General features: G+C 42.0%; 1 protein-coding gene across 3 annotated transcripts in view; it reads left to right on the top strand.

Annotated features, from left to right (window-relative positions):
- SNTG2 (syntrophin gamma 2) overlaps positions 1-13721 on the top strand; it is a 218262-nt gene that overhangs the window by 88270 nt on the left and 116271 nt on the right. For 2 of the 3 annotated variants that reach the window (XM_053380786.1, XM_053380785.1), the window contains exons 3-4: positions 9360-9416; positions 9520-9577. In XM_053380786.1, the coding sequence (XP_053236761.1) occupies positions 9360-9416; positions 9520-9577 (115 nt within the window). The remainder of the gene's footprint in view (positions 1-9359; positions 9417-9519; positions 9578-13721) is intronic. The other variant, XM_053380787.1, reaches the window with a different exon arrangement.

Genomic DNA, 13721 nt, shown 5'->3' with positions numbered 1-13721 from the left:
ATCTGCTATGCTTTACCCATGACATTTTAACACTCACTGATTTTACAACAATTTTTAAGGTAAAATTTAAATTTCTTCCAGTCTTCTTCCACCGTCTCTTTCCCTTGGTCACGGATTCTGCCCGTCATCTCCGCCAGTCCCATATAGTCAATCACCTTCGTCTGCCACTCTTCCAGCGTGGGTAGTTCTTGTGTCTTCCAATACTTTGCTAGAAGAACTCTTGCTGCTGTTAAATACAATGTTTTGTCTCAAGAAATTCTCACGTCTTCTTTCTGTACAAGCACACTATTTCGTATAAGCACATGATTTTGCTGTTTCAGTTAAAACAAGTCAGTGGTGATCATGTGTAAAACAATACAAGTACCCTTCTTTTTTCCCCGACACCAAGACCAGTAATGAATTGTTACTGTTTCAATTTAGGATTTGCATTTAAATGTGATTGTACCTAATTCACACTTTCTGAAACAATATGCAAACTGAAACAGAGCCATCATCCTTCCAGATTTGTGCTTCTCTGAATTTCGCAATGTGGGTCTCCAGTCAGGTAAAACAAACAAACAAACAAACAAACAAACAAACATATTTATACCCCGCCCATCTGGCTGGGTTTCCCCAGCCACTCTGGGCAGCTTCCAACAAAATATTAAAATACAGTGGTCTGTTAAACATTAAAAGCTTCCCTAAACAGGGCTGCCTTCAGATGTCTGATATGTTTTTAAAAATGCACATGCTACGGCATAATGTGCATAAAACGCATATATTAGTGAAATTAACATACCCAAATGGATTGTATTTGGGGAGATTATTTTGCATAAATGTGAACATTAAGCAAAGTTTGCGTGTATAAAAAATGTGTGTATTAGTAGAAATTTGTACTAATATGCTGATGCATTTCCAAGAGGACTCTGTCTGTCTGTCTGTCTGTCTGTCTGTCTGTCTATCATCTATCTATATACACACATACATGTGTGTGTATAGGAAACTGATGTGGAAAACAGAACTTAAGCTTGGGAGGGGGAGAGAGAGAAACGAGAATTGACAGATTCTCCCATCCTTAGTTTGAACATATGTCAAACTGAATGGATGTGAAGGCTTGCAAAGAATTCCACCTTTCCATTTGTAGTGTATTATCCTGTCCTTTGCAGAGGTGATAGAAGTAGGTCAGGATTAAAGTCATGCTGTTTAGGAGATAAATGTAACCTTTCTCCTTTGTTCGTCCTTTTTTCATGATTGGTTTGCACTTCCGCTTCACAATAGTGAAGAGAAGCCTGGCAGCCTTCAGGTAGCTCAGTCATTGCTCACAGACTGACGTGACCATTTCATAAGATACGCCACACTTTCTACCTTCGTGTAGAAATTAGTTCTGCACATGGTGAAAAGGCTTCCTATTACAGTATCTGGCTGAATGGTGTATGGAAGACTTCCACATGGAGGGAAAAAATGACCTTGGCACAGGCTAACCTGGTCGCTTGACACATCCTCCATATCATATTTTTTGGCATGTACAAGTAGAGACAATGGACTTAATGCACAAACTGTCTTTCATTCTTTAGAAATAAGCCTCGCTGTTGTCAATGGAAAAGCATTCCAAAGTAATGTTTTTATGTAGGATTGGAGTGTTATTTACTTTTGCATGCTTGACAGACATTCCATTTATTACATTACGGCACTATGAGAACACGTCACATGATGTCCCTATTACAGATCCGCTGTGAACCGCGTTGATAACAACTTCCCCTGCCCTTCAAAATAAAAATAAGATATTCCCCTGGCTTGGTACACTGACACATGCTATGTTGCTCAGAACATTTCACCAGCATATGTCCCATTCAGTTTATTGCATTGTGCACTGACACATACAGAGCAACTTCCCTTCCCAAAATAGATGAAAGGAAGCAAAACATCCCTGATGCCTTTCGACTTGTACTTTGTAGCTGCTGCATTCCAGGTCAGGAAAATAATTTCTTTATCAATTCAGCATCCGTCATGAGTACGTCAGGGAGAAAGGCTTTAATAAGAATGTGGCTATTAGTGAATCTGATAGGAAAATCAAAATCACAAGTTGAAAACCGGGGGTGGGGGAGGGAATATTGATTTCATGTTGTGGCAGCTTTTCTGTTCCGAACAGCAATTAGAATCTCTTTTCAAGCCTGAGTGAAGTTTAAACCTGCATTACACAGTGAACTCTAGTTCAAAAGTAGTGGGTGTGGGTATGTTTACTATATATTTTTTAAAAGGATTCACATCACAGTATATATTCTAGGATAATTACTGAATAAATCAAGAGGCCAAATGATACCTGAAATAAGTCACAGCAGCAAACTAAATAATATATATTATTATTATTATTTTTAAAGGAACTTTAAAGTAGTTTGTCAGTTACATTTAGCATAATTGGATAGAACATAGCTAGCAATCTTTTTAAATATGGAGTGTGAATCTTTCTGCAGTAATAAAACTAATTGCATGAAAAATAGAAAACTTAACCTGAGGAGGTACACTGGATCCACAGTTCTCAAAATACCCACCCAGAGCTATACTTCCTCTGCAGTGTATGCTCTGAGCTCTCCTGTCTACAAGGCTTTCTCTGTTTACTTTAATGGGGGCGGGGTGCATGCAGAGTTCCTTCTCCCATTAGAGTGACTGGGAAAGCCTTTGAGGAAAAGAAAATTCAGGCAAAATTTTTATAGATTATGTTGCAGGGGAAATGCACTTGTTTCATACAACCGAATGTGGATGCAATCAAATGACGATACGTGTGCTGTTCCCACTAAACTTGGTGGATACAACTGGGAAGGCCCATTTCCATCTAATTCTCTAGATCAGCGGTTCTCAACCTGTGGGTCCCCAGATGTTGTTGAACTACAACTCCCATCACCCCTAGCTAGCAAGGCCAGAGCTCAGGGATGATGGAAGTTGTAGTCCAACAACATCTGGGGACCCACAGGTTGAGAACCGCTGCTCTAGATGTACACAACAAAGGGTAATTACATCTAGGAAGGTTTGAAGATTTTGCTTGGTTTTCTGTACTGATGCTGACCCTCATCCTGGGCACAAAGGAAGGTCTGGATCATCCCAGTAGGCTGCACTACTATGTATGTCTACTCAGATGTGAATCCTGTTGAGTTCAATGGGATTTATTACCCAGTAAGTGTGTATAAGATAGAAGCCCCTATTTCTTTCTGTCAGTAGGTAGGTACAAGTTCAAATTCCGATAAGTGAAAATACAGTGCTGATCTCATGGAAGCCTCAATTAAGGTAGGAGAAGTGGAGCTAATTTTCTCTGATTCTCCCTCCATAGCCCCTAACACCACTTTCCATAGTGTTCTGGAACAGATTGTGGCGACCACGGGGTATTGATGTTATCCCACCTCTGCCACCACTTTTGTGGTGATCACACAGGGTCCCCAGACATTTAACGGACTATTGATCCCTGTGCCACCACTGTGTTCGCTTCCCTGCTGCCACCAATCCGTTACTCTCTGGTAAAACACTGAGTCCAGACAGTTGTTAAAATTGAACCAAAATAACCCCAAGTTTATTTTACAAACATTAACAAGTTTATGGTTTCTCAGATAATATTCCTGTTAGTATCTTAACTTTAGTTTCTTTACCAGCCTATACCTTCCTAATACCATCTGACTGATTATCTCAACTCTTTGACTAACTCCTCTTAACAAATTCTCTCCCTCTCTCACACCAGACTAGCCCAGCCCACAGACTTATCTTCTCTGTCTCTTCTAACTCCAGACTGTCTTCTCAGCCACCCTAACACCCCCGAAAAAACCTATGTGCTTAAACCTTATACACAGTTAACTCTGCCCCTTGGGTTCCCATTGGTTAGTCATTTTACAATTAGTTAACCCTTTCCTTATGAACCCAGTATTATGTCACACACCTAGGAGGGCGAACTCCACACAGATTTACTTAGTGCTGTGGCAGGAAGCAGGAGGTGGAGAAAATCAGCTCCCCTTCTCTTACATGAGTGGATGTTTCTACTGAATCAAAAGCCATTCTGGAAGCAGAACAGCACTAGAATAATCATGCAGTATGATTTTTTCCCCCTTCTTTTAAAATGGATGTACTGCCAACTAGCCAGCAACAGCACTTGCGGTGGCTAAGAAACAAAATGCTAAAACGAATTGCATCATTCTTTAAAAATCATTCATCTCCTGTTGCTACTTTTATATAGATGGCATTGAGTGGTTTGTTTGCTTTTGCAGTTTTTTTAAACGTATCTGCATATAGAGAGCACAGTAGAACAATGTGCCGGTGGAGTGTTTTTGTTACCAGAGGCTTCCAGCATTTGACAGCACGGAAAGATGAAGCAGAGACAGTAAAAAAGGGATTACAGTAATACCAGCCCATAATCCAGAACTTCCATTACCAATCGTCACTCATGCACATGACTAACAACTTCTGTTGCAGGAGATAGGTCTGTGGCTGGGATTAGTTTTCAGGAAATCTTCATCCAATAAAACCTTTAAAGCACAACAATCAGGTCCCGTCCTCCCACAAAATTGCCTTTAAACTGTGCATCTTGGGTATAATTTACTTCATAGTGGAATACTTTTTTCCCTGCTATACGGTTGTGGAGGTATTTAGATGTTTAAAATATATATATAATGAAATGAAACCCATGCATTCTTGGTGGAGCAGAATGTGCTGGCAAGGAACAGCAGATGGTAACACTTTTCAAAGTCAACAAAGGCCAATGAGAATCTCTCCGCTCCTTCCCCAGTGGTTAATAGTAGCAAAGGGTGAATTTCCATCCAGATCATAGGAGACTTTAAAGCTCCCCTTGCAACATACTGTAGCCCCAATAAAAAACAGGATTTCTTTCTTTCTTTCTTTTTTAAACCAAACAAACTGATGTGCTTCAAGTTTGGTATTATGTGTAGTTTGGCCCTCAGTGGAATTACTTAATATTTCAGTTAAAGGAACAGTATTCACTGTACAGGGCAGCTATTTAGACAGATGTATAAACTCTGTGTTCAGAATAAAACAATGTAGGAATGAATCTATGGTGGAAGAATGGGTCTATGCCTTATAGCCCTAGCTTTCACTTCATAGATTCAGAATATGTGCATGGAAGGCATATATGTATTTGCTCTGAAATCTCATTTCACAAGGAATGGATTACACACTGGATGCTGTATGGAGATAGGCTCCTGTGCACACCTGCAAATCAACATATGCAGGAGACCCAACATAACGGTCAGCAGGCACAATCCTCTCCCCTAACGCATTCACTTATATTCCTGGAGCCTACTCACAGCTGATCGAACTGCCACTCACCATCCCACATGGATGGCAATGTAGGATTCTGTGAGTCTGGAGATTTTTTGAGGGTCCTTAGCTGCAATTTTATGAATGCTTCTAAGCAAGGAAGGTGAGCTGAATTCACCAGGTGTACAGAAGTAGCTCACCAGGTGGGGCAGAGCTGCTGTGCTGTACTCAAAAGGAGAAGGGCAAAGCAATGTGTCAGTCGGTAAGGTGCAAACACACCAGCAGGAGTGCTGGATTGGCTCAGCTGAGGTGTTTGCACTGTGCTGACCTCCCTGCTGCCTGAACCACCCCCACACCCAGTAAGCAACAGTGACTCACCTGCTGGAAGCTCTGCCCCACCCAGTTAGTAAATACCGTATTTTTCCATGTATAAGACTAAGTTTTTTTCCTTTAAAATAATGTCAAAAATTAGGGGGTATCTTATACATGGGGCCATTTCCCCCCATTTTCTTAAATCTGAGTCCCCCAAAATAGGGGGCATCTTATACATAAGGGCGTCTTATAGGCGGAAAAATACAGTAATTTATGAGATTGAATGGTTGCAATCACAGAGTTCTCTGTGGACCTTTCATGCTTGCCAGAATGACTGAATGCATATGCATATGAATGCTTATAGTAAAGGTAAAGGTACCCCTGCCCGTACGGGTCAGTCTTGACAGACTCTAGGGTTGTGCGCCCATCTCACTTAAGAGGCTGGGGGCCAGCGCTGTCCGGAGACACTTCCGGGTCACGTGGCTAGCGTGACAAGCTGCATCTGGCGAGCCAGCGCAGCACACGGAAACGCCGTTTACCTTCCTGCCAGTAAGCGGTCCCTATTTATCTACTTGCACCCGGGGGTGCTTTCGAACTGCTAGGTTGGCAGGCGCTGGGACCGAGCAACGGGAGCGCACCCCGCCGCGGGGATTCGAACCGCTGACCTTTCGATCAGCAAGCCCTAGGCGCTGAGGCTTTTACCCACAGCGCCACCCGCGTCCCATGAATGCTTATACTATAGCTTAAATGCAATCCAAAATAAATAACATCCTTTTAAAACATGTACAATAAACTCCATCTTTTGCAGACTTAGAAAAATTATAAGGTAGAAGTAAATACTCTTGGTTTAAAAGGTTTGCAAGTCAACGCTCATATTGCGGTTTCTTTGCCCTGTTGAGTATTTTAATTAAAATAACTGGCATTTAAAATAAGTTAAGATTTAATTGCTCATTTCCCCATTATCTGGATATATTTAGATACTAGTTAATCAACCATGCTGCTAATTAACAAAATTCAACCTCAAAATATTAAAATGCTGCAGTCCTTCTTAACATTTGATTTGATGCCTTACAAGATGATAGATTCTATACATCTGGATTAAATATCAGCTATATTAGTTAAGTGTTGCTGGTATGCACATATTCATTAAAATTTAATTGCAGAGCACTTTCAGTGCACTACTCTTTATTATTTCTTTTCTTGAATGACTAATTGCAATTTGTCAGGCTAAATAACTGTAATCTGAGACTTGCAAAATGTCCTGGTTTGTGCATCACAGTAAGCCAAACTCTGTCTCACTGGCCCTGTGCAAATGTGCTGCTTCTCAGAGCTGAGCTTGTAGCTGCTTTCCTCCTCTCAAGTTCTTTTAGCTCAGTGCAGCAGCTAAGCCAAAGTTTCCCTTCGCGTGTCATCTGAACCCAGGATGACGGTTAAGGAGAAGAGAGTTTGGCTGCCACACTTAGCTGAGCCTAAAGGAGCAGAGCAGCTGTAAGCCCTGCTCTGGGAGCCAGCATGCTCATACTAAGCCATGGTTTGGCTTAGCATTACATGCAAACACGACCAATTTCTCAGATTCAGTAGTCCCTTAAAACTAGTGCTGAGATGATGATGTGACCTCGCTTTTCTGAGCCCCTTTGCAAGCTATGGAGGCAAAGCAGCATTTTCAACTCAGTTCCCAGGCGACTTCAGTTGCTTCTTTAAATATATTTAAAAATATTCAACCAGAGGAAGGGGATGTGTGGGAATGTTACCGTGTCTTTCCAGAATTCAAGCTCACTGTACTTGTAACTGAATAAAAGCCATGCAGTTAGTTTGGAATCAGTGGTGTGCCATCAGTAGACTAGGGGGGAATATTCTAGTTCCCTAAATGTCCCTGGTAAGTTAGAGTATTAAAGCCGGGCATCTCCTTTCCTAAGCCCGGGAAGCTTCTGCTCGGCTTAGGGAGGGAGATGCAATGCTCCAACAGAGTCCAAGAGAAGAAGAAGAAGAGGAGGAGGAGGAGGAGCAGGAGTTTGGATTTGATATCCCGCTTTATCACTACCCGAAGGAGTCTCAAAGCGGCTAACATTCTCCTTTCCCTTCCTCCCCCACAACAAACACTCTGTGAGGTGAGTGGGGCTGAGAGACTTCAGAGAAGTGTGACTAGCCCAAGGTCACCCAGCAGCTGCATGTGGAGGAGCAGAGACACGAACCCGGTTCACCAGATTACGAATCTGCCACTCTTAACCACTACACCACACACACCCCCTCCACCTTCTCAATGCCTGCCCAGCTTTGGGAAGGAGGCAACAGGGCTCCAGCATCCTGTCAAAAATTCTGGCGCCCCCTTTCCAAGGACTGGGAAGCTTTTGCCCAGATTAGCGAGGGAGGTGCAATGCCTTTCCTCCCACAAATTGCCCTCGTAAACTGGCACCTCTGGTCCTAACTGTTCCCTTATGAAAAATTTCACTGCACACCACTGTTGGGAATGTTGAACTTGCTTTGCTAGTACAGCACCAAAGCAATAATGCAACGAGTTCTTTCCTCAAGCTGATGATGTCAGTTTCTTTTTCATATATGCGTCAAAATAAAACTCTGCAGAAGCCTTTGTGGAAATTAATCAGACTTACAGGTGTTTCCTTAGAAAACAAATCAAGCAATAGTTTTGGTAAAATGAAACGTAATATAATAAATATAATATAAATATCTGAACAATAATTTTCCTCTATACAGAGTGAATAATAATAATAATGATGATGATGATGATGATAGCAACAACAACCTTGAAATATCCAACCATATCTGCTCCCGGTGATGAGAAAAGGCATTGCGGCTACAGCTGCACTCAGCGTGTTGCTAAACAGTATTACTATACATTTACTGTCAATAGATAAAATGAAGCTCTTCGTGTTCCATTATTATGTCAAGTACCAAGAAAAGTGAGCATGAATAAAATGTCAAAAATGCAAGGTGCTATTAAATGTGAGATAGATTGCTACAGAAGATGTCCATAAAGATTTTATCTCACGTACCTGCTTTTTTAAAAAAAAAGCATTGAAGAAATAACCATGAGAAATAGATTAATATGAGTAGGGTAGCTCACTGCAGGAAAGTCAGCTGGATATGGAAAAAGATTGATTTGAAAACTAAAAATGGAAATCAAGGGTATAACTGATATCAGCAAAGAATACAAACTTTTGTACAAACATACACCGGAAGCAATGCTCTGTATTTTTAAACTTTCAGAGATTTGACAAGGGCAAACCAGAACATTTTAAATAAAAGCTTATCAGTCCAATCAAACATTTATATTGCTGCACCCATTCCTTTAATGAGATTTGTCCCTCTGCAAGTTTACTCAGAAGTAAGCCTTGTTGAGTTCAGTGCATGTGTAGGATTGCTGTTCAAGTGAGTAAACCACATAAAATTCAATGGGACGTGCTTCATAGTTGACAAGTATAGTTTTCTGCGGTCAGTGGCTCCAACGGCACAAGCTCCTGCTCATATCTGTGAACAGTGGAATAGTCTGAGCAACCAGTTGAAAATCATGAAAGTCCTGTGCATATATCTGGATTGCATTTGTCATAGAAAATTGTGCAACTCAAGGTACAAACTGGTGCAAAGGATTTAATTTCCCCCTTCAGTAAATGAAGAAAAAAAGCCCATCTTTTGTGCTAGTGATAGTGTTATGAATTAAATATCATCTTATTTTATGGAATGTAGTCTTTCAGCTTTCTAGAATATGAGAAGAGAGAATAGGTGAGATAGCACAAATTCGATATGCATGCATCTAATATTGTATTTTCACCTAAATTTATTTTTTCTACCATTTTTTAAAGCACAGAACTGTTAAACTTCGTAGACAACCAGTTGGTGGCTTGGGCTTAAGTATAAAGGTATGCATAATTCTTTCTTCTCTTCTCTTTTTTGATACGTAGTGCAAAAAAGTGAAGGCGATGAGCAGCTAAAACTCTTCTTCTTGTCACTTATCTCTTTCAGGGTGGTGCTGAGCACAAAGTGCCTGTCGTCATATCAAAAATATTTAAAGATCAAGCAGGTAAAGCAAATGCGTACTTGCATATGGGAAAGTTTGATATTAAATGCAGTAATTAAATATGGATTCACAGGTGAAAATTCAATGTGGACGAGGGAAAATGTCCTGTTTTTATATTCAACCTAAATTTAAAAGTTTGGTTTGCTTCATTTTCATTCATTTGAATTGCATTCGTTTTGTTTTTGATCCTTTATTACTTTACCATTTTTTGTTTTTCTATTTATTTCAATGGGATACTTGGTCTTCTGCCTGTAACTTTGCTGTTTTCTGTCAACACTGGCATTATTAGGCATTCTACACTATTAGAAAGCACCTTTCCAAGTTTGGACAGACTGGACAGAGGGTCCCAATTGTATAAGCAATTATGAAAGAGCAGCATCCTATAATTGCCCCATTGCTTTCATTGGGTGATCCCAGCTCCAGTTCACCTGCTTGCGGTGTCTGTGACTATTAGCATCACTGTTTCAGGCATTCTACTCCCTCTCCAAACACATTTGCCATTTATTTTTTAAAGAGAATTCACACCTCTAGCGCAAATGAAATTCATTGTGAGTCACAGTAGTACATCTCAGGGGATTCTCTGAAGATTTGGTGGCCATGCTTTACATCTCTGCGTACTATTTCAGCTTCCAAAAATGTGCAATCATGACAAAGTAGGAATCTGAGCAATCCTCAGAGAGAATTTTCGCTCTTGTTGTGTTTGTATATTCCTACATGAACCTCAACTCCATTTATGGGTGTGTGGAATCATGTTAAGAAACAGTTGTTAGCAATCTTGGAAAGGAGGTATTATTTACTATTAGTCCATACTTATATAGAAAAGAATTAGGGAAAATATTGTGGTAAACTTCCAATAGTTTGGAAAGTGGGATAACACAGCAATGAGGCACAGACCTTGAAAGAGATACGTGGAAAATGAAAATCAAGCAATGCTTTAGGGTATCAACATTAGACATGGGTACATGAGTAAACTTACATATAAGTTATTTAAATAAATAAATCCCAAGGAGCCTATTATTGTGAAGTTGTCTGTCTAGAGAGGAACATAGTCTTGTGAGAATAATCCTATAAAAGAAATAACTGTTACTCAAAGCAGATACATTACACTGACAGAATAATGTGATGCGTTGACGTCCATACTATGGGGGTAGGGAACACTTCTCAGTAAAGCTATACTGTCTAGGACAGTGATGGCCAAACTTGGCCCTCCAGCTGTTTTGGGACTACAATCCCCATCATCCCTGACCACTGGTCTTGTTAGCTAGGGATGATGGGAGTTGTAGTCCCAAAACAGCTGGAGGGCCAAGTTTGGCCATCACTGGTCCAGGACAATCTTTGCTTCTCCCCGCCCCCCATCTTCTAAGCAGCTTAAATTTTCTAGAAATTGTAATGCAACTGTCTTATTCTTGGAGAATTTGAAAACAGAATTAATGAATGAATATGGGACTAGAGTATATGCCTCATGTATATTGTGATAAAGGACCATATTTTGCACGTGACCATAAAGCTGTGTTCATGCTCATTTGTGTCTGGGGCACTCATGTTTTCAGGTTAAAGAAGGGCTATACCTGGACCTCCACGCCCAGGTGTTGCATTGTTGTACTAGATCTGCCTGATCTCTGGTGCTACATCAGTTTGCTAGTTCTCTGCTCTGGTGACTTCTAGTTCTCTGCAAGACAAACCTTTCTCATGAGCTACTTGCAGGGGAATACATGCAATAAGAACTGAACAGGGTTCCAGATCATACGAAGTTACTAGCAAGCCTGTTCCTGAGGCAGGCCGAGGCAGCCTTTGGTGGCAGAATCCAAGGGGCACCTTCCTGCAGGCATGCCCCAACCCCCGCTGCAACGTCTTCTGGGTTCTGGTGAGATCTCACGAGAACCCCACAAAAATGTGGGACTCTCACAATATCTCATCAGAACCCACATCCTTGCAACCTTGGCAAGTGAGGCTTTGGCAGGGGTGGGCAATGCACAGCACATGCATACGGCGGCAGCTTCCCATTTTGCCTCAGACACCTTAGACAAACTCTTGGCTTAGTGTATTAAAGGAGAACATAGATATGCTTGGGTGCAATGGAAACCTAGCGGAATGGAGAAAAACAGTGAGACATCCCGTGTTAGGATATTTCCGTTCCTCCTTAAAAAGGGAACAGGCTGTTGTGTGTCACATGCCTGTGTACTTCCTGCTCACTGGGAGTTTCCGTTTTGTATATAGCTTTTGTTCTGGCTGTTTTCCTCGACATGGATGCAAGCAGTCATGTTTTTCCTTTGTTCTGACCAACGTTGAATAAAGCTGTATATATGCTCTCCTGGGTGAATCTTCCATTGTGGAGAATGCTGAAAAGGATGTGCACGAGTCTTGGAATGTGTCTGAGGCTCGTGTCGCTAATTGACTGATGCTGTTCCAACGGGAGACCGGAGGACGTCCGGGGACGATGTGTAGGCCTGCATGATGGCCTCTGTCTCCCTGGCAGTATCCCAACATCCCGATGCTACAAGATGGACAGGGAAGGATTTGCTGGAGGTGATGTTGCTCTGTACATCAAAGAGAGGCATCGAGCCCAATTGACTACAGGTATATCCTTCTTGTGGGCTTCCCATGCACATCCGCTTGGCCACTAGAAGCAGGATGCTGGACTAGATGGGAATTGCTCTGATCTAGCAGGTTCTTGTGATCTTCTTAAGTTTTATGGTGCTGCGATGTGGTTTTAGTTGAATTATGGTTACAATTGTGTTGCATGAAATTTTGTACATTGCCTTGAAAGGCCAGTTCCACCTCATAAAGCAGTATATAGATTGGTTAATAGACAAATAAATACTAATTTGAACATGTGCTCTCATCTGGAAATTTCTCCCCACACCACCATGTTTTGCAACTTCTGGAACTAGTTTCCTACTCTTGCTACCTCCCTGTCAGGGAACTGACACCGGAGCCAGAAGTGGAGGCAAGGCTCCCAAGCAATGCCGGAGAAGGGCCCAGCAGGGAGAGAGGGGACTCATCGGCTGGGGAAGGAAATCAGCATAACACCAGGGATAAAGGGGGGCGGATGGGGGAATCAGAGAGGGGGCTCCAGGACTCTTCGCCGGAGACCAGTGGGGAGAGCACAGGTCCTCCGCTACCCACACCCACCCTGCGCAGAAGACTTCCGCGCAGGGAAAGTAGGCGTAGACTTGGCGTCAAAGAACTTCTTTGCTGGAAGAAGTTCAAGAAACGCCCACTGACGGATTCTGCTAGCGACTGAAACAGCCACGAAGTGAAGGGCTGTCCAGCCAGGAAAAGGTTTAACCAGGCAACCTAGCCAGGAGTGGCGGCAACTTATGCACGAGCAACCCCTATAACCATTACACTCCCTTTTTTGGTGTGTCCAATATTATTTTATTTTGTTCTACCCCATTTTCCATAAGGAGGTTGAGAGATGCTTATCAAAGCTGGCCAGCACTTAAACTGGCTCTATTTCTGTGTTCTGCTCCCTTTTAAAACATCTTGTTTCTATTTGCAAATTCTGTCTGTGACTAAGGGTATACTTAGCACAGTTGCTTCAATCAGCAGTTCTTATTGTGCATTCTCAGAAACCAGAGGTAGCAAAATCCAGCACGGAGGGAAAATCTGGCACCACACTTTTAAAACCACATAGAACTTAAGCAGCTTGGAGAGATGAGTCCTTTGGGCAGCTTGGAAGCTTCATAGTACTGTTCACAGAGCAATTGTTGGGCCCTATACAAGACTGTTGAAGGGTTCAGGAGAGCAGCCCCTTGATTAGCAGAACTCCTATCTTCTACAGCAGGGATAGGAAATCCATCACTCCTCCAGCTCCCACCAGGCCCAGATGCCTGGCTAGTGGCTGGGATGATGGGAATAGTAGTCCAACAACATACGGAGGCTCACAGGTTTCCCATTGTGCTCTTCAGCTTCTCCAAAGAAGTACTCTGTAGGTTTTACTCTGTTCCCACTTCATTTTGTCTAGGTTTGAAGAAGTTGCCCAGTTCAGCAATCCACATTTCAAAAATGCACAGGATAGGGGAGTGGGGTGGGGGAAAGCAATCATCGCAGTTTCTCCAGTTCCATACCCCTGAACTGCCTTCATGATATCAGGACTTCCCATTTTTGGGTGCCATGATCTCTACACGGGACCCAAAAATGTGCA

The sequence above is a fragment of the Podarcis raffonei genome, chromosome 3 (genome assembly GCF_027172205.1).
Source record: "Podarcis raffonei isolate rPodRaf1 chromosome 3, rPodRaf1.pri, whole genome shotgun sequence".
Taxonomy (NCBI): domain Eukaryota; kingdom Metazoa; phylum Chordata; class Lepidosauria; order Squamata; family Lacertidae; genus Podarcis; species Podarcis raffonei.
This window is presented reverse-complemented; position numbering and strand designations above follow the sequence as displayed.